The sequence below is a fragment of the Tachyglossus aculeatus genome, chromosome 22 (genome assembly GCF_015852505.1).
Source record: "Tachyglossus aculeatus isolate mTacAcu1 chromosome 22, mTacAcu1.pri, whole genome shotgun sequence".
NCBI lineage: Eukaryota > Metazoa > Chordata > Mammalia > Monotremata > Tachyglossidae > Tachyglossus > Tachyglossus aculeatus.
The window spans coordinates 39363984-39389899 of NC_052087.1; the positions used below are offsets into that span (position 1 = coordinate 39363984).

The 25916-nt window shown below is 49.8% G+C and overlaps 1 protein-coding gene across 1 annotated transcript; it reads left to right on the plus strand.

The window, feature by feature from the left end:
* Positions 1-727: 727 nt before the first annotated feature.
* On the plus strand, positions 728-25816 carry DNAJC4 (DnaJ heat shock protein family (Hsp40) member C4). The gene is made up of 7 exons (XM_038764592.1): positions 728-801; positions 8180-8297; positions 8523-8610; positions 19553-19737; positions 21496-21660; positions 22357-22443; positions 25663-25816. Exons 2-7 carry the CDS (start codon positions 8209-8211, stop codon positions 25721-25723), a joined length of 675 nt encoding a protein of 224 aa, XP_038620520.1. The 5' UTR covers positions 728-801; positions 8180-8208; the 3' UTR covers positions 25724-25816.
* The last annotated feature ends 100 nt before the right edge of the window (positions 25817-25916 follow it).

Here is a 25916-nt window from a genome sequence, read left to right on the forward strand (position 1 = left end):
CGTCATCATTATGATTATTATTAATAAATTCCACAACGACTGTTATTATTCAGGCACTGCTCCACACGAGGGAGGGGCGTGGTTAGCGCCTCAGAGCCTCGTGGAGGGGCGGGGCTAGGTAACCACGGCAACGCCGAGGGGCGGGGCGGGGCCCGCGCTGATTGGGGGAGGGGGAGGTGGGCTGGGCATGCGCGGGGGCGAGGTCCGCGCTGATTGGGGGAGTGGTTGTGGGTGGGGCCCTAGGTGGGCGGGGCGAAGCTCGAGCTGATTGGGGTGTGGTTGTGGGGGGGCGAGGCCCGCCCTGATTGGGGGAGCGGTAGCGGGAGGGGCCGAGGTGGGCGGGGCCTGCGCAGCAGAGGCCGCGCGGTGGCGAGGCTCGCGCTGATTGGGGGCGTGGTTGTGGGCGGGGCCAGAGCTGTAGGCGGGGCCTGTGGCCGGAGCTGCGTAAGCGCGCGGCCTTCCCTGATTGGCGGCGTGGGCGTGGCCTGAGCGGTGGGCGGGGCCTGCGCCCGGAGCTGCGTGAGCACGCGGCCTTCCCTGATTGGCGGCGTGGGCGTGGGCGTGGGCGTGGGCCTTGTTGGGCGCCGAGGGGCGGTGCGCGTGCGCGGCGGGCGTGTCTCGCGCCGACTGGGGGCGGGGCCTTCGTGAGAGCGCGGCCTTCCCTGATTGGCGGCGCGGGGGGCATGGAGGGGCGGGACCTGCGCGGTGCGCGTGCGCGGTGGGCGAGTCTCGCGCCGGTTGGGGGCGGGGTTTCGGGGCGCGCGGGAGCCGGAAATGGCGGCCGTGGCCTCCTCAGCTGCCGTGAGTGCGTCGGCCGCTCCCCGCCCCCCCCCCTCCACCTTTGATTCTCTGTAATATTTAATAATAATAATAATAGTAATAATAATGACATTTGTTTAGCGCTTACTATGTGCAAAGCACTGTTTTAAGCACTGGGGAGGATACAAGGGGATCAGGTTGTCCCACAGGGGGTCACAGTCTTCATCCCCATTTGACAGATGAGGGAACTGAGGCCCAGAGAATAATAATAATAATAATGGGATTTGTTAAGCGCTTACTATGTGCCAAGCACTGTTTTAAGCACTGGGAGGATACAAGGTGATCAGGTTGTCCCACAGGGGGGTCACAGTCTTCATCCCCATTTGACAGGTGAGGGAACTGAGGCCCAGAGAATAATAATAATGATAATGGCATTTGTTAAGCGCTTACTGTGTGCCAAGCGCTGTTTTAAGCACTGGGGAGGATACAAGGTGATCAGGTTGTCCCACAGGGGGTCACAGTCTTCATCCCCATTTGACAGATGAGGGAACTGAGGCCCAGAGAATAATAATAATAATAATGGGATTTGTTAAGCGCTTACTATGTGCCAAGCGCTGTTTTAAGCACTGGGAGTATACAAGGTGATCAGGTTGTCCCACAGGGCTGGTCACAGTCTTCATCCCCATTTGACAGATGAGGGAACTGAGGCCCAGAGAATAATAATAATGATAATGGCATTTGTTAAGCGCTTACTGTGTGCCAAGCGCTGTTTTAAGCACTGGGGAGGATACAAGGTGATCAGGTTGTCCCACAGGGGGTCACAGTCTTCATCCCCATTTGACAGATGAGGGAACTGAGGCCCAGAGAATAATAATAATAATAATGGCATTTGTTAAGCGCTTACTATGTGCCAAGCGCTGTTTTAAGCACTGGGGAGGATACAAGGTGATCAGGTTGTCCCACAGGGGGTCACAGTCTTCATCCCCATTTTACAGATGAGGGAACTGAGGCACAGAAAATAATAATAATAATAATGATGGCATTTGTTAAGCGCTTACCATGTGCCAAGCACTGTTTTAAGCACTGGGAGGATACAAGGTGATCAGGTTGTCCCACAGGGGGGTCACAGTCTTCATCCCCATTTGACAGATGAGGGGACTGAGGCCCAGAGAATAATAATAATAATAATAATAATGGCATTTGTTAAGCGCTTACTATGTGCCAAGCACTGTTTTAAGCACTGGGGAGGATACAAGGTGATCAGGTTGTCCCACAGGGGGCTCACAGTCTTCATCCTCATTTGACAGATGAGGGAACAGAGGCACAGAGAATAATAATAATGATGGCATTTGTTAAGCGCTTACTATGTGCCAAGCACCGTTCTAAGCACTGGGAGGATACAAGGTGAACAGGTTGTCCCACAAGGGGATCACAGTCTTCATCCCCATTTTACAGATGAGGGAACTGAGGCCCAGAGAATAATAATAATAATAATAATAATGGCATTTGTTAAGCGCTTACTATGTGCCAAGCACTGTTTTAAGCACTGGGGAGGATACAAGGTGATCAGGTTGTCCCACAGGGGGCTCACAGTCTTCATCCTCATTTGACAGATGAGGGAACAGAGGCACAGAGAATAATAATAATGATGGCATTTGTTAAGCGCTTACTATGTGCCAAGCACCGTTCTAAGCACTGGGAGGATACAAGGTGAACAGGTTGTCCCACAAGGGGATCACAGTCTTCATCCCCATTTTACAGATGAGGGAACTGAGGCCCAGAGAATAATAATAATAATGATGATGGCATTTGTTAAACGCTTACAGATGAGGGAAATGAGGCCCAGAGAATAATAATAATAATGATGGCATTTGTTAAGCACTGACTATGTGCCAAGCACTGTTCTAAGCACTGATAAACAGACACATTCCCTGCCCACAACGAGCTTACAGTCTAGAGGTAATCATAATGATGGTATTTGTTATGTGCTTACTATGTGTGAAGCACTGTTCTAAGAGCTGGGGGGGATACAAGGTGATCAGGTTGTCCCACATGGAGCTCACAGTCTTCATCCCCATTTTCCAGATGAGGGAACTGAGGCACAGCGAAGTTGAGTGACTTGATTGATTGATAGTATTTATTAAGCACTTACTGTGTGCACAGCACTGCACTAAGCGCTTGGGAAAATACAACAATAAAAAGTGACATTTTCTGCCCACAACGAGCTCACAGTCTAGAGGGTGGATGTCCGTCTGATCGAAAACTGTCAGTTCCAGTCAGAGTCACGGGATGACTGAGACACGAAGTCCATCCCAAATGGCTTTGGGGGCTTTCGGCCCCTTGCAGTGGGCCAACTTATGTTGCCAACTTGTACTTCCCAAGCGCTTAGTCCAGTGCTCTGCACACAGTAAGCGCTCAAATACGATTGAATGAATGAATGAATTAATTAATTAATTAATGGGCTTCTTCACAGCTTAGAGTCCCCACCACCTCACCGAAAACAAAGTCACCCACCTGACAAGTGGCGGAGCTGGGATTAGAACCCATGAGTTCTGAGTTTATGAATTTATGAGTTTAGTTTATGTTGCCAACTTGCACTTCCCAAGCGCTTAGTCCAGTGCTCTGCACACAGTAAGCGCTCAATAAATACGATTGAATTAATTAATTAATTAATGGGCTTCTTCACAGCTTAGAGTCCCCACCACCTCACCAAAAACAAAGCCACCCAGCTGACAAGTGGCGGAGCCGGGATTAGAACCCATGAGTTCTGAGTTTATGAATTTATGAGTTTAGTTTATGTTGCCAACTTGCACTTCCCAAGCGCTTAGTCCAGTGCTCTGCACACAGTAACTGCTCAATAAATACGATTGAATGAATAAATGAATGGGCTTCTTCACAGCTTAGAGTCCCCACCACCTCACCGAAAACAAAATCACCCACCTGACAAGTGGCGGAGCCGGGATTAGAACCCATGAGTTCTGAGTTTATGAATTTATGAGTTTAGTTTATGTTGCAAACTTGTACTTCCCAGGCGCTTAGTCCAGTGCTCTGCACACAGTAAGCGCTCAATAAATACGATTGAATGAATGAATGAATGAAATGACCTCTGACTCCCAAGCCCGGGCTCTTTCCACTGAGGCACACTCTGTCATTCATTCATTCATTCAATCGTATTTATTGAGTGCTCACTGTGTGCAGAGCACTGGACTAAGCGCTTGGGAGGTGCAAGTTGGCAACATATAGAGATGGTCCCTACCCAACAGTGGGCTCACAGTCAGATCTGATACCCTGATACCCTGTATCTACCCCAGCGCTTACTTAAAACAGTGCTTTGCACATAGTAAGCGCTCAATAAATACGATTGATTGATTGATTAATAAATGCCATAAAAGAAAAAAGTCACGCGTTCCCTGCTCTTGGGGGTCGGCGGCTTCCCGGAAGGAGAAGGGGCCCCCAGGGCTGCTTAGACGAAATAGCCCCGCAGCTCCAACTTCCAAAAAGTCCCTCTCGATGCCCAAGCATTTCCCGAAGCTTTCCCGGGGATTGGTGCGGGAAAGGACGCAGGATCATATTCTCTGTCTCCCCCTTTTAGACTGTGAGCCCACTGTTGGGTAGGGACTGTCTCTATATGTTGCCAGCTTGTACTTCCCAAGCGCTTAGTACAGTGCTCTGCACACAGTAAGCGCTCAATAAATACGATTGATTGATTGATTGATTGATCTGGGATTAGACCCCAGGTCCTTCTGACACTCAGGCCCCATGTTCTTTCCACTAGTCCACACTGCTTCTCCGCACTTCTTCTCCCGCCACTGGCTCCCATCCCTGGGCCAGGACCACCCCGGGTCCGGCCCGCTGCCTCCCCCCACCCCCAGGCACTGTAGTAAGCGCCCGGGGTAGCTACAAGGTAGTTTTGACACCATCCCTATCCCACATGGGGCTCACAGTCTTAATCCCCATTTTACAGATGAGGGAACTGAGGCCCAGAGAAGGCCTTCCCAGACTAAGCCCCCCTTTTCCTCTGCTCCCTCTCCCCTCCGCATCGCCTCAACTCGCTCCCAGAAAAGCAGCGTGGCTCAGTGGAAAGAGCATGGTCTTGGGAGTCAGGGGTCATCATCAATCGTATTTATTGAGCGCTTACTGTGTGCAGAGCACTGTACTAAGCGCTTGGGAAGTACAAATTGGCAACACATAGAGACAGTCCCTGCCCAACAGTGGGCTCACAGTCTAAAAGGGGGAGACAGAGAACAAAACCAAACATACTAACAAAATAAAATAAATAGAATAGATATGTACAAGTAAAATAAATAAATAGAGTAATAAATATGTACAAACATATATACAGGTGCTGTGGGGAAGGGAAGCAGGTAAGATGGGGGGATGGAGAGGGGGACGAGGGGGAGAGGATAAATACGATTGATGGTCATGGGTTCAAATCCCAACTCCGCCAATCGTCAGCTGTGTGACTTTAGGCAAGTCACTTCACTTCTCTGGGCCTCAGTTACCTCATCTGGAAAATGGGGATTAAGACTGTGAGCCCCCAGTGGGACAACCTTGTACCCTCCCCAGCGCTTAGAACAGTGCTTTGCACGTAGCGCTTAATAAATGCCATCATTATTATTGTTATTACTAACCCCCTCTCCCCGCCTCACAGCACTTGTGTATATATGTATAGATCTATAATTCTCTTTATATCGAAGCCTGTTTACTTGTTTTGAGGTCTGTCTCCCCCCTTCTAGACTGTAAATGTGGTGTGGGCAGGGATTGTCTGTATTGCTGAATTGTACTTTCCAAGCGCTTAGTACAGTGCTCTGCACACAGTAAGCGCTCAATAAATACGACTGAATGTGTTCAATCGCACAGCAGACAATGGACTGCAGCCTGGCTTAGTGGAAAGAGCGTGGGCTTGGGAGTTAGAGGACGTGGGTTCTAACCCGGCTGTATCACTAGTCTGCTGTGTGACCTTGGGCAAGCAGCTTAACTTCTCTGAGCCACTTAACAGTTCCCTCATCTGTAAAATGGCGAGATTAAGACTGTGAGCCCCACATGGGACAACCTGATTACCTTGTATCTAGCCCAGCATTTAGGACAATGCTTGGCACAGAGTAATAATAATAATAACATTTATTAAGCACTTACTATGTGCTAAGCACGGTTCTAAGCGCTGGGGAGGTTACAAGGTGATCAGGGAAGCTGTGTGGCTCCGTGGAAAGAGCCCGGGCTTTGGGTCAGAGGTCATGGGTTCAAATCCTGGCTCCGCCAATTGTCAGCTGTTTGACTTTGGGCAAGTCATTTAAGTTCTCCGTGCCCCAGTTACCTCATCTGAAAAATGGGGATTAAGACTGTGACCCCCCACTGTGGGACAACCTGATCACCTTGTAACCTCCCCAGCGCTTAGAACAGTGCTTTGCACATAGTAAGCGCTTAATAAATGCCATCATTATTATTATTATAAATCAGGACAGAGAGAGGGGCGAGGTGGCTTGCCGGCTGGGGTGTGAACAAGGAGCTAATCCTGAAGCCGAGAGTTCCCATCCAGTTCTCCTGGCCCTTTGCAGGGTCTGTGGATCTGGCTTTTCCAGGATCAGAAATTCCCCGGAGTTCATTCATTCAATCGTATTTATTGAGTGCTTACTGTGTGCAGAGCACGCACAGCGCTTAATAAATGCCGTCTTTATTATTATTATTATTATTAACCCCCTCTCCCCGCCTCACAGCACTTGTGTATATATGTATAGATGTTGATATATATATAGATAGATAGATAGATAAATAGGTTGGAGAAGCAGCATGGCTCTGTGGAAAGAGCCCGGGCTGTGGACACATTACTCTATTACATTATTACTCTATTTATTTATTTATTTTACTTGTACATATCTATTCTATTTGTTTTATTTTGTTAGTATGTTTGGTTTTGCTCTCTGTCTCCCCCTTTTAGACTCTGAGCCCACTGTTGGGTAGAGACTGTCCCTATATGTTGCCAATTTGTACTTCCCAAGCGCTTAGTACAGTGCTCTGCACACAGTAAGCGCTCAATAAATACGATTGATGATGATGATGATGGAGTCAGAAGTCATGGGTTCAAATCCCGGCTCCGCCACTTGTCAGCTGGGTGACTCTGGGCAAGTCACTTACCTTCTCCGTGCCTCAGTTATCTCAGCTGTAAAATGGGGATGAAGACTGGGAGCCCCACGTGGGACAACCCGATTACCTTGTATCTACCCCAGCGCTTAGAACAGTGCTTGGCACATAGGAAACGCTTAATAAATGCCATTATTCTTATTATTATTATAGATCTATAATTCTCTTTATTTATATTGATGCCTGTTTACTTGTTTTGAGGTCTGTCTCCCCCCTTCTAGACTGTAAACGTGGTGTGCTCATGAGCTCATCTCCCGTCCCCTGGGGAGTTCTCTTGTTCATTCATTCATTCATTCATTCAATTGTATTTATTGAGCGCTTACTGTGTGCAGAGCACTGTACTGGAGAAGCAGCATGGCTCAGTGGAAAAAGCACGGGCTTGGGAGCCAGAGGTCGTGGGTTCCAATCTCGGCTCCGCCACATGTCTGCTGTGTGACCCTGGGCAAGTCACTTCACTTCCCTGTGCCTCAGTGACCTCATCTGTAAAACGGGGATTAAAACTGTGAGCCCCACATGGGACAACCTGATCACCTTATATCCTCCCCAGCGCTTAGAACAGTGCTTTGCACATAGGAAGCGCTTGACAAATGCCATCATTATTATTATTACTACTAAGCGCTTGGGAAGTCCAAGTTGGCAACATATAGAGCCCAACAGCGGGCTCACAGTCTAGAAGGGGGAGACAGAGAACAAAACAAAACATATTAACAAAATAAAATAAATAGAATCAATATGTACAAATAAAATAGAGTAATAAATATATACAAACATATATACATTATATGTATATATATCTGCCCTCCCTCTGCCCATTGCCCTCCCTCTGCCCATCCGCCAAGCTAGCTCTCTTCCTCCCTTCAAGGCCCTACTGAGAGCTCACCTCCTCCAGGAGGCCTTCCCACACTGAGCCCCTTCCTTCCTCTCCCCCTCGTCCCCCTCTCCATCCCCCCCATTTTACCTCCTTCCCTTCCCCACAGCACCTGTATAGATGCATATATGGTTGTACATATTTATTACTCTATTTATTTTACTTGTACATATCTATTCCATTTGTTTTATTTTGTTAGTGTGTTTGGTTTTGTTCTCCGTCTCCCCCTTTTAGACTGTGAGCCCACTGTGGGGTAGGGACCGTCTCTATATGTTGCCAATTTGTACTTCCCAAGCGCTTAGTACAGTGCTCTGCGCATAGTAAGCGCTCAATAAATACGATTGATGATGATGATGATGATGATATACGTGTATGTTGATCTCTGCACGTTTTCTCTCCCCTCACCCACCCTAGACCTAAGTCCTTGTACTCCGCCAGCCGCCATGCCCCTTCTGCTTCTGGCCTCCCGCCTGTGCCAGCTGTGCCCTCGCCGCCCTCTCTCCCGGCACCTTTCCACGACACTTGGCCAGCGGTGAGTCTTGAGGAGTGGGCAGCGGTCCCCGGGGTCACTTTGGGGAAGACGGGGGAAGAAAGAGCCAACGGTCAGCGCCGGCTTTGACCGAAGTTTCCGCTCAAAGCCTCGGAGTCCGGCCTGACAGCGGGGCGGGACGGTGGGCCGGGGGGAGATGGCGGAGGGGAAGCTCCCTCATTTCTGGGCTCCTTTAGATAGTCCTAGATTCTTTTTCTATTGCTCCAGCCAAAGTAATTACTATGAGCTACTGGGGATCAGTCCAGACGCCAACACCGAAGAGGTCAAGCGGGCCTTCTTCACCAAGTCCAAAGAGGTACTGCCCTTTCCAGCCCTGGGAGACGGGGTGTCGGGGTTGGTTCAGGCGGGATGTGCCTTCGGAGGCAGTAAGTGCTTTGAGTTCCCTGGGAGACAGAGGATCTGGGGTTTGTTCGGCTGTGAGGCCATTGCCAGTAAGTGCTTTGAGTTCCTTGGAATGGGCTGGAAGGAGAAGTAGAACGTCAAAGCAGCTAATCGGCCAATCGATCGTATCTTTTCATTCATTCATTCATTCATTCATTCATTCAGTCATATTTATTGAGCGCTTACTGTGTGCAGAGCACTGGACTAAGCGCTTGGGAGAGTGCGATAGAACAATAAAGAGACACATGCCCTGCCCACCACGAGCTTACAGTCTAATCAATCAGTCGTATTTATTGAGCGCTTACTGTGTGCAGAGCACTGGACTAAGCGCTTGGGAAGTCCAAGTTGGCAACATCTAGAGACGGTCCCTACCCAACAGCGGGCTCACCGTCTAGAAGGGGGCGACAGACAACAAAACAAAACACATTAACAAAATAAAATAAATAGAATCAATATGTACAAATAAAATAGAGTAATAAATATGTACAAACATATATACATATATACAGGTGCTGTGGTGGGGGAAGGAGGTAAGGCGGGGGGATGGGGAGGGGGAGAGGAAGGAGGGGGCTCAGTCTGGGAAGGCCTCCTGGAGGAGGTGAGCTCTCAGTAGGGCTTTTGAGTGCTTACTGTGCACAGAGCACTAAACCAAGTTCCCGAGAGAGCACAATATTACAACAGAGTTGATAGACACACTCCCTGCCCACAAGGAGCTTACAGTCTAGGGCAGCGTGAAGGGAAGCAGCATGGCTCAGTGGAAAGAGCCCGGGCTTGAGAGTCAGAGGTCATGGGTTCAAATCCCGGCTCTGCCAGTTGTCAGCTGGGTGACTTTGGGCAAGTCACTTCACTTCTCTGGGCCTCAGTTCCCTCATCTGGAAAATGGGGATGAAGACTGTGAGCCCCCCGTGGGACAACTTAAACACCTCGTAGCCTCCCCAGTGCTTAGAACAGTGCTTGGCACATAGTAAGTGCTTAATAAATGCCATTATTATTAGAGTGGGAGACAGACATTAATACAGATACATCAATTGAGAAGCAGCGGGGCTTAATGGAAAGAGCACGAGCTTGGGAGTCAGAGGACATGGGTTCTAGTCCCGGCTCCGTCACTTGTCTGCTGGGCTGCTTTACTTCTCTGTGCCTCAGTGACCTCATCTGTACAATGGGGATGAAGACTGTGAGCCCCATGTGGGGCAACCTGATTACCTTGTATCCACCCCAGTGCTTCGAACAGTGCTTGGCACATAGTATGCACTTAATAAATACCATCGTTATTGTTATTAATAATAATAATATATGGATATGTACATAAGTGCTGCCAGGCTGAGGGTTAATAAAAAGAGCAAATCAGGGCGATGCAGACGGGAGTGGGAGAAGAGGAAATGAGGGCTTAGTCAGGGAAGGCCTCTAGGAGGAGATGGGCCTTCAGTAAGGCTTTAAAGTCTGTCGGATTTATTTTACCTGTACATATTTACTATTCTGTTTATTTTGTTAATATATTTTGTTTTGTTGTCTATCTCCCCCATCTAGACTGTGAGCCCGTTGTTGGGTAGGGACCGTCTCTATACGTGGCCAACTTGTACTTCCCAAGCGCTTAGTACAGTGCTCTGCACACGGTAAGCGCCCAATAAATACAATTGAATGAACTGAATGAATCATCATCATCATCAATCGTATTGAGCGCTTACTGTGTGCAGAGCACTGTACTAAGCACTTGGGAAGTACAAATTGGCAACATGTAGAGACGGTCCCTACCCAACAGTGGGCTCACAGTCTAAAAAATGAATGAATATGAGAAGCAGCGTGGATCAGTGGAAAGAGCCCGGGCTTTGGAGTCAGAGGTCATGGGTTCAAATCCCGGCTCTGCCAGTTGTCAGCTGTGTGACTTTGGGCAAGTCACTTCACTTCTCTGGGCCTCAGTGACCTCATCTGTAAAATGGGGATTAAGACTGTGAGCCCCCTGTGGGACAACCTGATCACCTTGTAACCTCCCCAGCGCTTAGGACAGTGATTTGCACATAGTAAGCGCTTAATAAATGCCATCATTATTATTATTATTATCATATGAGGGGGGAGGGCGTTCCAGGCCAGAGGCAGGGTATATATGTTTGTACATATTTGTTACTCTATTTATTTATTTATTTATTTTACTTGTACATATCTATTCTATTTATTTTATTTTGTTAGTATGTTTGGTTTTGTTCTCCGTCTCCCCCCTTTTAGACTGTGAGCCCACTGTTGGGTAGGGACTGTCTCTATATGTTGCCAACTTGTACTTCCCAAGCGCTTAGTACAGTGCTCTGCACACAGTAAGTGCTCAGTAAATACGATTGATGATGATGATGATGATCTGGGTGAGAGGTTGGAGGCGAGATAGACGAGATGGAGGTAGGGTGAGGAGGTTGGCATTAGCAGGCAGGGAATCATCATCATCAATCGTATTTATTGAGTGCTTACTATGTGCAGAGCACTGTACTAAGCGCTTGGGAAGCACAAATTGGAAACATATAGAGACAGGGAATGCCAACCGTTCCCCGAGCTGTCTCCCTCCATCCCCTCCCCGCAGGGGAACAAGGGGAGCAGAGTCTAGTGTCCCTGTCAGGAGACTCTGGAGACTAGGGAGAGACGTCCTCACACTTCCAGCTGGGATTGACTGTTGCTTCCCACCGGGTGACAGGGACATTTGGGAAGGCAGTGCGGCTGTTTGTTGGAGAATCAGTGTGGACAGCACAGCACAGGCCCGGGAGTCAGAGAATCAATCAATCCATCAATCAATCGTATTTATTGAGCGCTTACTGTGTGCAGAGCACTGGACTAAGCGCTTGGGAAGTCCAAGTTGGCAACATCTAGAGACAGTCCCTACCCAACAGTGGGCTCACAGTCTAAAAGGGGGAGACAGAGAACAAAACCAAACATACTAACAAAATAAAATAAATAGAATAGATATGTACAAATAAAATAAATAAATAAATAGAGTAATAAATATGTACGAACATATATACATATATACATGTGCTGTGGGGAAAAGAAGGAGGTAAGATGGGGGGGATGAAGAGGGGGACGAGGGGGAGAGGAATCAATCAATCAATCATATTTATTGAGCGCTTACTATGTGCAGAGCACTGTACTAAGCGCTTGGGAAGTACAAATTGGCAACACCTAGAGACAGTCCCTACCCAACAGTGGGCTCACAGTCTAAAAGGGGGAGACAGAGGACAAAACCAAACATACTAACAAAATAAAATAAATAGAATAGATATGTACAAGTAAAATAAATAAATAAATAAATAGAGTAATAAATATGTACAAACATATATACATATATACAGGTGCTGTGGGGAAGGGAAGGAGGTAAGATGGGGGGGATGGAGAGGGGGACGAGGGGGAGAGGAAGGAAGGGGCTGAGTGTGGGAAGGCCTCCTGGAGGAGGTGAGCTCTCAGCAGGGCCTTGAAGGGAGGAAGACAGCTAGCTTGGCGGATGGGCAGAGGGAGGCCATTCCAGGCATGGCGTTGTGGCTAAGGAACGGGCTGGGAGTCAGAAGGTCATGGGTTCTAATCCCGCCTCCGCCACTTGCCTGTTACGTGACCATGGACAAGTCGCTTCATTTCTCGGGGTCTCAGTGACCTCATCCGAAAGATGGGCATTGAGACTGTGAGCCCCTCTGGGGACAGGGACTTGTGTCCAATTCGATTTGCTTGTATCCTCCCCAGTGCGTAGTACAGCCCGGCGCTTAGAACAGTGCTTGGCACGTAGTAAGCACTTAACAGATACCATCGTTCTCTGCTGCTGCCAGAGAGCAGCGTGGCTCAGTGGAAAGAGCACGGGCTTTGGAATCAGAGGTCATGGGTTCAAATCCCGGCTCCTCCACCTGTCAGCTGTGTAACTTTGGGCAAGTCACTTCACTTCTCTGGGCCTCAGTTACCTCATCTGTCAAAATGCGATTAAGACCGTGAGCCCCCCGTGGGACAACCTGATCACCTTGTAACCGCCCCAGCGCTTAGAACAGTGCTTTGCACATAGTAAGCGCTTAATAAATGCCATCATCATTATTATTATTACAGCACCTGGCACAAAGTAAGCACTGAACAAATACCATTATTATTATTATTCTCTATACTTCAGTTGCTTCATCTGTAAAATGGGGATTAAGACTATGAGCCCCGTGCGGGACAGTACCCAACTCAATTTCCTTTTCTTCACCCCGGTGCTTAGTACAATACCTGTTACATAGTAAGCGCTTAACAAACACCATCATCACTATCTGGAATTTTTTGGCTAGCGCACGGGCCCGAGTCAGAAGGTCGTGGGTTCTAATCCCAGCTCCGCCACTTGTCTGCTGTGTGAGCTTGGGCAAGTCAACTTTACCTCTTTATGCCTCAGTTCCCTCATCTGTAAAATGGGGGTTGAGACCGTGAGCCCCACTTGGGACAGGGACTGTGTCCGACCCGATTTGCTTGTCCACTCCAGCATTTAGTACAGCGCCTGGCTTAACAAATACCACAGTTATTATTATTTAGTTGCCCATCTGACCACTTTGAAGCCCGTGGCCAGTCCGTATAGGTGCTGGCACAGGGCGTATAGCCGTGTCTGACCCGTGGAAACAAACATTTTCTGTGAAGCTGTCTCTAGGGACCGTCTCTATTTGTTGCCAATTTGTACTTCCCAAGCGCTTAGTACAGTGCTCTGCACATAGTAAGCGCTCAATAAATACGATTGATGATGATGATGAAGCGTCCAGGTAGGCTCACTAGACAGAGAGAGAGCGGTCACAATTTGTCTTGTACTTCAGTAGCGAGGTTTCTAGGCCTGGGTCCCATTTCTTTTCCGAGATCGCTTCATTTTATTTATTTTTTCTCTTCTTTGGAGTAACTGCAGAAAGAGAAGATGCTCGGCCCCCCCGGGAAAGTTATTCCTCTTTCTCTCTGCCTCAGAAGCTCCATCTGCTCACACTTTCACACATTTGGGGATTCATTTTGAACCTTCAGGTGAAAGCCTGCGCGTAAATTCACGGGGCCTCTTCATTACTGCTCAGGGCACTTAGGTCGCCCTGCTGTACTTGGGAAGCAGCGTGGCTCAGTGGAAAGAGCCCGGGCTTTGGAGTCAGAGGTCGTGGGTTCAAATCCTGGCCTCCGCCACCTGTCATCATCATCATCATCATCAATCATATTTATTGAGCGCTTACTATGTGCAGAGCACTGTACTAAGCGCTTGGGAAGTACAAATTGGCAACATACAGAGACAGTCCCTACCCAACAGTGGGCTCACAGTCTAGAAGGGGTCAGCTGGGTGACTTTGGGCAAGTCACTTCACGTCTCTGTGTCCTCAGTGACCTCATCTGTAAAATGGGGATGAAGACTGTGAGCCCCCCCGTGGGACAACCTGATCACCTTGTAACCTCCCCAGCGCTTCAGTGCTTTGCACACAGTGAGCGCTTACTACTATTATTATTACTTCTTGTGGAGAACGAGGGCTAACAAAGAGAGCAAGAAAAAGGCTTCTGTTCGGGCTCTCCTGTTGCAGGTTCTGAAGGAAGAATTCAGTGGAAATTACGGAGCTGAAATTCAGTTGCAGCTGTACGCTTTTCCTTATTTTCTGCAGGAGAGAAATAAAAGCAAGATGCCATTCATTACAGGGTTTGTTTGTCTTTGCCCGTGTCGGTCGTCTGAGGGGAAAGGTACAGATCACGTATACGTCAACTGGTTATTTTCGCCTCCAACCCCCGCGGCACTTACATTCATATCTTCAAATTAGATATTATAAATTACTTTTTTTATTCCTATTAATGCCCGTCTCTCCCTCTAGACTGTAAGCTCGTTACGGGCGGGGAGCGAATCGGCCGATTCTGTGGGACCGGACTCTCCCAAGCGCTCAGTACAGTGTTCTGCACGCGGCAAGCGTTCAGTAAATGCTATCGATCGATTGAGTGGGGAGACCCGGGTTCTGTGAGAGGGAAGTGAGGTTTGGGGGTGAAGGGCTTCAGGATAAACGGTTTAAGACTGTGAGCCCACTGTTGGGTAGGGGCCGTCTCTATATGTTGCCAACTTGTACTTCCCAAGCGCTTAGTACAGTGCTCTGCACACAGTAAGCGCTCAATAAATACGATTGACTGATTGATTGGATTCCTGGGGCTGGGGCTCGGGGTTGCTTAGGACAACGGTGAGACTGTGAGCCCACTGTTGGGTAGGGACTGTCTCTATATGTTGCCAATTTGTACTTCCCAAGCGCTTAGTACAGTGCTCTGCACATAGTAAGCGCTCAATAAATATGATTGATAATGATGATGACAAACTCTTCTCTCCTGTCCTCCTGACTGGGAAATGCCCGGGCCCTTGGCCAGGGCATGTTTAAAGAGTGGGGGCTCCTTAGAGGGGACAAAGGAGGCAAAAGGAGAGGAGATCTGTATGCTTCTCTGACCTTCTTTGCCGTCCATTTCCCCTCTCTCTGTCGAGGGAAACTGAGGCATGGGGAGAAATTCCACTTGAAGCTACCCGGCGTGCTAGGGTATTCTACTCCAAACCCCTTCCAGAACCCAGAAGCTCAGGTTTGGACTTTGTCCAGGTGTTGGGAGAAATGGGGATGAGGCGGCAAATGAGGAGTAATGGAGATAATAATAATAATAGTGGTATTTGTTAAGCGCTTACTATGTGCAAAGCACTGTTCTAAGCGCTGGGGGGATGCAAGGTGATCGCGTTGTCCCACGTGGGGCTCACAGTCTTCATCCCCATTTTACAGACGAGGGGACCGAGGCTCAGAGAAGTGAAGTGACTTGACCCAGGTCGCACAGCAGACACGTGGGGGAGCCGGGATTAGAACCCATGACCTCTGACTCCCAAGCCCGGGCTCTTTCCAGCGAGCCACGCTGCTTCTCTGCAGAAGCAGAAGGGGATCCTGAGGGAGGGCTGAGATAGGGTCAGTCAGTCTGTGGAATTTATTGAGCACCTTCAGTTTGCAGAGCACTGTATTAGGTGCTTGGGAAAGTACAATAATAATAATGGTATTTGTTAAGCGCTTACTATGTCCCAAGCTCTGTTCTAAGCGCCGGGACAGACATAAGGTTATGAGGTTGTCCCACCTGGGGCTCAACAGTCTTCATCCTTTTATTTTGTTAGTATGTTTGGTTTTGTTCTCTGTCTCCCCCTTTTAGACTGGGAGCCCGCTGTTGGGTAGGGACTGTCTCTACATGTTGCCAATTTGTACTTCCCAAGCGCTTAGTACAGTGCTCTGCACACAGTAAGCGCTCAATAAATACGATTGATGATGATGATGATGATCCCCATTTTAAAGATGAGGGAACTGAGGCCCAGAGAAGTGAAGTGACTTGCCCAAAGTCACGCAGCTGACAAGTGGCGGAGCCGGGATTAGAACCCACGACCTCTGACTCCGAAGCCCGGGCTCTCTCCACTGAGCCGCGCTGCTTCTCTGTAGAGTTAGTAGGCACCACCCCTGCCCCCAAGGAGACGACACTCCATCTGTTTTGGGCAGAGCACTGCACTAAGCGCTTAGGAGAGTACAGTACCGTAGAGTTGGTAGACAGGCTACATGCCCGCAAGGAGCTAACAGTCTACTGTGGGCAGAGCACTGTACTGAACTCCTGGGAGAGAACAGTACCGTAGAATTGGTAGACAGAATCCATGCCCTCAAGGAGCTAAAAGTCACTCTACTGAGGGCAAACCTCTGTACTGAGCACCTACTAATAATAATGGAGGTATTTGTTAAGCACTTACTAGGTGCTAGGCACTGTTCTAAGCACTGGGGTAGATAATAATAATAATGATGGCATTTGTTAAGCGCTTACTATGTGCAAAGCACTGTTCTAAGCGCTGGGGGGGGATACAGGGTAATCAAGGTTGTCCCATGTGGGGCTCACAGTCTTAATCCCCATTTGACAGATGAGGGAACTGAGGCCAGAGACGTTAAGTGACTTGCCCAAGGTCACACAGCTTGTAGATACAAGCAAATGGGGTTGGAGTCACACTGGGCTCAGTGTCTCGATCCCCATTTTACAGATGAGGTAACTGAGGCTCAGTGAAGTCAAGTGACTTGCCCAAGGTCACACAGCAGACGGGCGGCAGAGCCGGGATTAGAACCCATGACCTTCTGACTCCCAGGGCCGGGCTCTAGCCACCTGGGAGGGAATAATACCGTAGATTTGGTGGGCACGATCCATGCCAGCAAGGAGCTAACAGTCTACTGTGGGCAGGGCACTGTACTGAGCGGTTGGGAGAGTAATAATAATAATAATAGCAATGATGATGGCATTTGTTAAGTGCTTACTATGTGCCAAGCACTGTTCTAAGCGCTGGGGTGGATACAAGGTGATCAGGATGTCCCACGTGGGGATCACAGTCTTCATCCCCATTTTACAGATGAGGTAACTGAGGCCAGAGAAATTAAGTAACTTGCCCAAGGTCACACAGCTTGTAGATACAAGCAAATGGGGTTGGACTCAGTGTCTCAATCCCCATTTTACAGATGAGGTAACTGAGGCTCAGTGAAGTCAAGTGACTTGCCCAAGGTCACACAGCAGACGAGCGGCAGAGCCGGGATTAGAACCCATGACCTTCTGACTCCCAGGGGCGGGCTCTAGCCACCTGGGAGGGAATACTACCATGGATTTGGTGGGCACGATCCATGCCCGCAAGGAGCTAACAGTCTACTGTGGGCAGGGCACTGTACTGAGTGGTTGGGAGAGTAATAATAATGATAATAATGATGGCATTTGTTAAGTGCTTACTATGTGCGAAGCACAGTTCTAAGCGCTCGGGTGGATACAAGGTGATCAGGATGTCCCACGTGGGGATCACAGTCTTCATCCCCATTTTACAGATGAGGGAACTGAGGCCAGAGAAATTAAGTAACTTGCCCAAGGTCACACAGCTTGTAGATACAAGCAAATGGGGTTGGACTCACACTGGGCTCAGCGTCTCGATCCCCATTTTACAGATGAGGTAACTGAGGCTCAGTGAAGTCAAGTGACTTGCCCAGGGTCACACAGCAGACGGGCGGCAGAGCCGGGATTAGAACCCATGACCTTCTGACTCCCAGGGCCGAGCTCTAGCCACCTGGGAGGGAATACTACCGTAGATTCGGTGGGCACGATCCATGCCCGCAAGGAGCTAACAGTCTACTGTGGGCAGGGCACTGTACTGAGCGGTTGGGAGAGTAATAATAATAATAATAATAATAATGATGATGGCATTTGTTAAGTGCTTACTATGTGCCAAGCACTGTTCTAAGCACTGGGGTGGATACAAGGTGATCAGGTTGTCCCACGTGGGAATCAGTCTTCATCCCCATTTTACAGATGAGGTAACTGAGGCCAGAGAAATTAAGTAACTTGCCCAAGGTCACACAGCTTGTAGATACAAGCAAATGGGGTTGGACTCACACTGGGCTCAGCGTCTCGATCCCCATTTTACCGATGAGGTAACTGAGGCTCAGTGAAGTCAAGTGACTTGCCCAAGGTCACACAGCAGACGGGCGGCAGAGCCGGGATTAGAACCCATGACCTTCTGACTCCCAGGGCCGGGCTCTAGCCACCTGGGAGGGAATAATACCATAGATACGGTGGGCACGATCCATGCCCGCAAGGAGCTAACAGTCTGCTGTGGGCAGGGCACTGTACTGAGCGGTTGGGAGAGTAATAATAATAATAATGATGATGGCATTTGTTAAGTGCTTACTATGTGCCAAGCACTGTTCTAAGCACTGGGGTGGATACAAGGTGATCAGGTTGTCCCACGTGGGGATCACAGTCTTCATCCCCATTTTACAGATGAGGGAACTGAGGCCAGAGAAATTAAGTAACTTGCCCAAGGTCACACAGCTTGTAGATACAAGCAAATGGGGTTGGACTCACGCTGGGCTCAGCGTCTCGATCCCCATTTTACAGATGAGGTAACTGAGGCTCAGTGAAGTCAAGTGACTTGCCCAAGGTCACACAGCAGACGGGCAGCAGAGCCGGGATTAGAACCCATGACCTTCTGACTCCCAGGGCCGGGCTCTAGCCACCTGGCAGGGAATACTACCATAGATTTGGTGGGCACGATCCATGCCCGCAAGGAGCTAACAGTCTGCTGTGGGCAGGGCACTGTACTGAGCGGTTGGGAGAGTAATAATAATAATAATAATAGTAATGATGATGGCATTTGTTAAGTGCTTACTATGTGCCAAGCACTGTTCTAAGCGCTGGGGTAGATACAAGGTGATCAGGTTGTCCCACGTGGGGATCACAGTCTTCGTCCCCATTCTACAGATGAGGTAACTGAGGCCAGAGAAGTTAAGTGACTTGCCCAAGGTCACACAGCTTGTAGATACAAGCAAATGGGGTTGGGCTCACACTGGGCTCAGCGTCTCGATCCCCATTTTACAGATGAGGTAACTGAGGCTCAGTGAAGTCAAGTGACTTGCCCAAGGTCACACAGCAGACGAGCGGCAGAGCCGGGATTAGAACCCATGACCTTTTGACTCCCAGGGCCGAGCTCTAGCCACCTGGGAGGTAATAATACTGTAGATTTGGTGGGCACGATTCATGCCCGCAAGGAGCTAACAGTCTACTGTGGGCAGGGCACTGTACTGAGCGGTTGGGAGAGTGATAATAATAATAATAATGTTGATGGCATTTGTTAAGTGCTTACTATATGCCAAGCACTGGGGTGGATACAAGGTGATCAGGTTGTCCCACGTGGGGATCACAGTCCTCATCCCCATTTTACAGATGAGGGAACCGAGGCACAGAGGAATGAAGTGACTTGCCCCAAGTCCAGGCCCATCGAGTGGGTAGGCACAATCCCTGCCCTGAGGGCGTGAGGAGCGGAGCCATGGGGCGTCACCCTGGCGTTTCCGATCCCCCCGCCAGCTGCACCCCGACAGGGACCCCGGCAACCCTGCTTTGCACAGCCGCTTCGTGGAGTTGAACGAGGCCTACCGGGTGCTCAGTCGCCAACACAGCCGCCGCAGCTACGACAGCCTGCTTTACTCCAGCCCGCCGCCCGCCCCGCGGCCCTCCGCCCGCCATGGCTCCCGGGCCTCCTCCGCCTCCAGGTGGGCCGGGTAATCGATCGATCGATCGTATGTACGGTATGCTGGCTGTGTGCCGAGCGCTGTGCTAAGCACTTGGGGGTTCCCTCCGGATCGGTGGTTTCCTCCCCCGTCGTCCCCCTCGCGCTGGCCCTTAAGCTCTTCCACTGGCTTTCCCTGTCAGGTTACTCATCATCATCAGTGGTATTTATTGAGTGCTTACTGTGTGCAGAGCACTGTTCTACGTGCTTGGGAGGGTATCATACAGCCGAGCTGGTAGACACGTTCCCTGCTACAACAAGATTATTTCAAATACCTGGCGCTTCCCCACCAAGACCCCCTTCTGTCCCCCGACAGCCCCAATCCGTTCCCCACAAGACCCCCGTCTCTCCTCCTAGACCCCAGTCCATTCTCTCCAAGACATCCTGTCTCTCAGAGCCCCAGTCCATTTTCCCCAAGACCCCCTGTCTCTCCTCATTCATTCATTCATTCATTCATTCATTCAATCGTATTTATTGAGCACTTACTGTGTCCATTTCCCCAAGACCCCCATCTCTCCTCTCAGAGTCCCAATCCATTTTCCTCAAAACCCCCTGTCTCTCCTCCTAGAACCCAGTCCATTCCCCCCAAGACCCCCGTCTCTCCTCTCAGAGTCCCAATCCATTTTCCCCAAGACCCTGTCTCTCCTTCTAGAACCCAGTCCATTTCCCCCAAGACCCCCGTCTCTCCTCTGAGCCCCAATCCATTTTCCCCAAGACCCCTGTCTCTCCTCCTGGAACCCAGTCCATTCCCCCCAAGACCCCCATCTCTCCTCTCAGAGCCCCAATCCATTTTCCCCAAGACCCCTGTCTCTCCTCCTAGAACCCAGTCCATTCCCCCCAAGACCCCCATCTCTCCTCTCAGAGCCCCAATCCATTTTCCCCAAGACCCCCTGTCTCTCCTCCTAGAACCCCAGTCCATTCCCTCCAAGACCCCCATCTCTCCTCTCAGAGCCCCCATCCATTTTCCCCAAGACCCCCATCTCTCCTCCTAGAACCCCAGTCCCTTTCCTCCAAGACCCCCATCTCTCCTCTCAGAGCCCCAATCCATTTTCCCCAAGACCCCGTCTCTCCTCCTAGAACCCAGTCCATTCCCCCCAAGACCCCCATCTCTCCTCCTAGAACCCCAGTCCATTCTCCCCAAGACCCCCTGTCTCTCAGAGCCCCAATCCATTTTCCCCAAGACCCCCATCTCTCCTCCTAGAACCCCAGTCCCTTTCCTCCAAGACCCCCATCTCTCCTCTCAGAGCCCCAATCCATTTTCCCCAAGACCCCGTCTCTCCTCCTAGAACCCAGTCCATTCCCCCCAAGACCCCCATCTCTCCTCCTAGAACCCCAGTCCATTCTCCCCAAGACCCCCTGTCTCTCAGAGCCCCAGTCCATTTTCCCCAAGACCCCCTGTCTCTCCTCCTAGAACCCAGTCCATTCCCCCCAAGACCCCATCTCTCCTCTCAGAGCCCAATCCATTTTCCCCAAGACCCCCATCTCTCCTTCTAGAACCCCAATCCCTTTCCTCCTAGACCCCCATCTCTCCTCTCAGAACCCCAATCCATTTTCCCCAAGACCCCTTGTCTCTCCTCCTAGAACCCCAGTCCCTTTCTTCCAAGACCCCCGCCTCTCCTCCCAGAGCCCCAGTCCGTTCCCCCCAGGGCCCCCCGCCTCTCCTCCCAGAGCCCCAGTCCATTCCCCGTGTGGCAGTCCAGCTCTGCTCCCGGGGCCCCCGTCCACCTTTACCCCTCTGCAGGTCCGGGCCGGCCTCCAACGCCGAGTACTGGTCCCAGTTCCGCGGGGTGAGGCCCGAGGGGCCGGGAGAGCGGCGGCGGCAGCAGCAGAGACGCAACCAGCAGGTCCTGGGCTACTGCGTCCTGCTGATGCTGACGGGCATGGGTCTGCACTACTTTGCCTTCAGGTAACACCAGGCTCCGGGAAAAGGGGCACGGCTTGGGTGGGTAGAGGGTGGGCGCAGTACTCTGCGAAACGCTGGGGTAGCAGTGGCTCAAGGGGGACCACCCCCCATTCGCCCCCGTGAGTGGGGAGCTGCTTTCCACCACGGCCCCACCCACCATCACTCAGTCAGAAGGAGGGCCTACTATGTGCAAAGCACTGGACTGAGCACTCGGGAGAGGACAACGGAATGAGTAGACACGTGCCCTGCCCAGGATGAGCTTACAGTCTAGAGGATAGTAATAATAACGATGGCATTTGTTAAGCGCTTACTATGTGCCAAGCACTGTTCTAAGCGCTGGGGAGGATACCGGGTGATCAGGATGTCCCATGTGGGGCTCACAGCCTTCACCCCTATTTTACAGATGAGGGAACTGAGGCCCAGAGAAGTGAAGTGACTTGCCCATGACCTCTGACTCCCAAGCCCGGGGCTCTTTCCACTGAGCCACGCTAGGGTCCCAACCAACTTGTTATGTTGCCAACTTGTACTTCCCAAGCGCTTAGTACAGTGCTCTGCACACAGTAAGCGCTCAATAAATACGATTGAATGAATGAATGAACCACTCGGAAACAGGCGCGTCCCCCCGCCCCATAGGTGGAGAGCCCTGTAAGATTCCTCCTCTTCTTACCATCATTCCCACCTCTGGAATTCCCCCTTCAGGTTGCTGGAACAAGTCCATCGGAGATTCATGGACAAGAAGGACCAGGTCTTCACAGCCATCTACAATGAGACCAGAGCCCGGGCAAGGTCCTCACCTATCTCCTGCTCCTCTTCCCAACTTGTACTTCCTGTTGCCAACTTGCACTTCCCAAGCGCTTAGTACAGTGCTCTGCACACAGTAAGCGCTCAATAAATAAATACAATTGAAATTCCCCTCCCTCCCCACCACCCCCACAATGCCCCATCTCCCCCTTTCCTCCCGGACTCTCCCCGCCCCATCTTCCTGCCCACCCAGCAGTGTAACACTCAGTCAATCAATCGTATTTATTGAGCGCTTACTGCATGCAGAGCACTGTACTAAACGCTTGGGAGAGAACATACAATATAACAGATTCAGTCTCTGCTGACAATGAGTCTAGAAGGGGAGACAGACATGAACAGAAATAAATAAAATGACAGCTACGTGCAGAAGTGCTGTGGGGCTCGGTGGGGGAGATGAATTAATTCATTCAATTGTATTTATTGAGCGCTTACTGCTTGCAGAGCACTGTACTAAGCGCTTGGGAGAGAACATACAATATAACAGATTCAGTCTCTGCCGACAATGAGTCTAGAAGGGGAGACAGACATGAATAGAAAGAAATAAAATGATAGCTACGTGCATAAGTGCTGTGGGGCTCGGTGGGGGGATGAATTCATTCATTCATTTATTCAATCGTATTTATTGAGCGCTTACTGCATGCAGAGCACTGTACTAAGCGCTTGGGAGAGAACATACAATATAACAGATTCAGTCTCTGCCCACAATGAGTCTAGAAGGGGAGACAGACATGAACAGAAATAAATAAAATGACAGCTATGTGCATAAGTGCTGCGGGGCTCCATGGTGGGGGATGAATTCATTCATTCAATCGTATTTATTGAGCGCTTACTGCATGCAAAACACTGTACTAAGCGCTTGGGAGAGAACATACAATATAACAGATTCAATCTCTGCCCACAATGAGTCTAGAAGGGGCGACAGACATGAATAGAAATAAATAAAATGATAGCTACGTGCATAAGTGCTGTGGGGCTGGGGGGCGGGGATGAATTCATTCATTAATCGTATTTATTGAGTGCTTACTGTGTGCAGAGCACTGTAGTAAGCGCTTAGTACTGGGAGCAAGTCAAGGTGACGCAGAAGGGAGTGGGAAAAGAGAAAAAGGGTTTAGTCAGTAGCCAGTTGTATTTATCGAGTTCTTACTGTGAGCAGTAATAATAATGATAATGGTGGTATTTGTTAAGTGCTTACTATGTGCAAAGCACTGTTCTAAGCGCTGAGGGGGGCTACAAGGTGATCAGGTTTTTCCACTTGGGGCTCACAGTCTTAATCCCCATTTTACAGATGAGGTAACTGAGGCACAGAGAAGTTAAGTGGCTTGCCCAAGGTCACACAGCTGACAAGCAGTACTAAGCACCGGGGAGAGTACAACATAACGGTCCTATTCCCTGCTTACAACGAGCTCACAGTCTAGAGCAGGAGACAGATATTAATAGAAATAAATAAATGACAGATACGGATATAAGCGCTGTGGGGCTGGGAGCGAGGACGGATAAAGGGAGCGAGTAAGGGTGGCGCAGAAGGGAGCAGGAGAAGAGGAGAGGAGGGCGTAGTCAGGGAAGGCCTCTTGGAGGAGATGGGCATTCAATAAGGCCATGAAGGGGGAGAGAGTAATTTGTCTGTTGGATATGAGGGGGGAGGGAGTTTCAAGACAGAGGCGGGATGTGGGCAAGAGGTTGGTGGCAAGATAGATGAGATGGAGGTACACTGGTAGGTTCATTCATTCAATCGTATTTATTGAGCGCGTACTGTGTGCAGAGCACTGGACTAGGTGCTTGGGAATAATAATAATAATAATGATAGCATTTATTAAGCGCTTACTAAGTGCAGAGCACTGGACTAAGTGCTTGGGAATAATAATGATAACATTTATTAAGCGCAAAGCACTGTTCTAAGTGCTGGGGAGGTTACAAGATGATGAGGTTGTCCCATGGGGGGCTCACAGTCTTAATCCCCATTTTCAGGTGAGGGAACTGAGGCCCAGAGAAGTTAAGTGACTTGCCCAAAGTCACACAGCTGACAAGTAGCAGAGCTGGGATTTGAACCCATGACCTCTGACTCCAAAACCCAGGCTCTTTCCACAGAGCCACACTGCTTCTCTAAGCGTGGGAAGTACAAGTTGGCAACATATAGAGACGGTCCCTACCCAACAACGGACTCGCAGTCTAGATGGGGGAGACAGACGACTAAACAAAACATGTGGACAGGTGTCAAGTCGTCAGAACAAACAGAAGTAAAGCGAGATGCACATCATTAACAAAATAAATAGAGTAGTAAATATGTACAAGTAAAATAAATAGAGTAATAAATCTGTACAAACATATATACAGGTGCTTTGGGGAGGGGAAGGAGGTAGGGCGGGGGGGATGGGGAGGAGGAGAGGAAGGGGGGAGGAGGAGAGAGGAGGAAAGCAGTATGACTGACTGCTTTAAATCAATCAATCGTATTTATTGAGCGCTTACTGTGTGCAGAGCACTGTACTAAGCACTTGGGAAGTACAAGTTGGCAACATATAGAGACGGTCCCTACCCAACAGTGGGCTCACAGTCTAGAAGGGGGAGACAGAGAACAAAACCAAACATATTAACAAAATAAAATAAACAGAATGGATATGTACAAGTAAAATAAATACAGTAATAAAGCCATTAAAATCAATCAATCAATCATATTTATTGAGCGCTTACTGTGTGCAGAGCACTGTACTAAGCGCTTGGGAAGGACAAGTTGGCAACATATAGAGACGGTCCCTACTCAACAGTGGGCTCACAGTCTAGAAGGGGGAGACAGAGCACAAAACCAAACATATTAACAAAATAAAATAAATAGAATAGATATGTACAAGTAAAATAAATAGAGTAATAAAGCCATTTAAAGCCATTGGTAAGGAATTTCTGTTGGATGCGGAGGTGGATGGGCCACCACCGGAGGTTCTCGAGGAGAGGGGAAATGTGGCCCGAACGTTTCTGTAGAAAAATGATCCGGGCAGCAGAGTGAAGCACGGACAGGAGTGGGGAGAGGTGAGAGGCTGACACAGTCTTCATGGCGAGATAGGATAACTGCTTGGATTAACGTGGTAGCGGTTTGGCTGGAGAGGAAAGAGTGGATTTTAGCGACGTTGCGAAGGTCGAACGGACGGGATTTAGTAATGGATTGAATCTGTGATCCCTGATTTCCCCGAATCCCTCCTCTCCCTTCTCCTCCAGGACAAGCAAGGCCCGTCTGCAGCAGGAGCGAGGGCAGAAGCCGGCCGGGGCAGAAAAGTGAGTCCTCCACGGGCCGGACCGCCTGTCCTCCCCGTTAACCCCCGGGGGCTCTGGCCGGGACCCCCAAACCAAGTAATAAACTGGGGGAGCAACACTGCAGCCTGTCTCCTTCCTTCGAAGCCCCCCGCCCACCCTCGGCAGCTCCAGGCCCTAGCTCCCCGGGGGCTCTGGCCGGGACCCCCAAACCAAGTAAT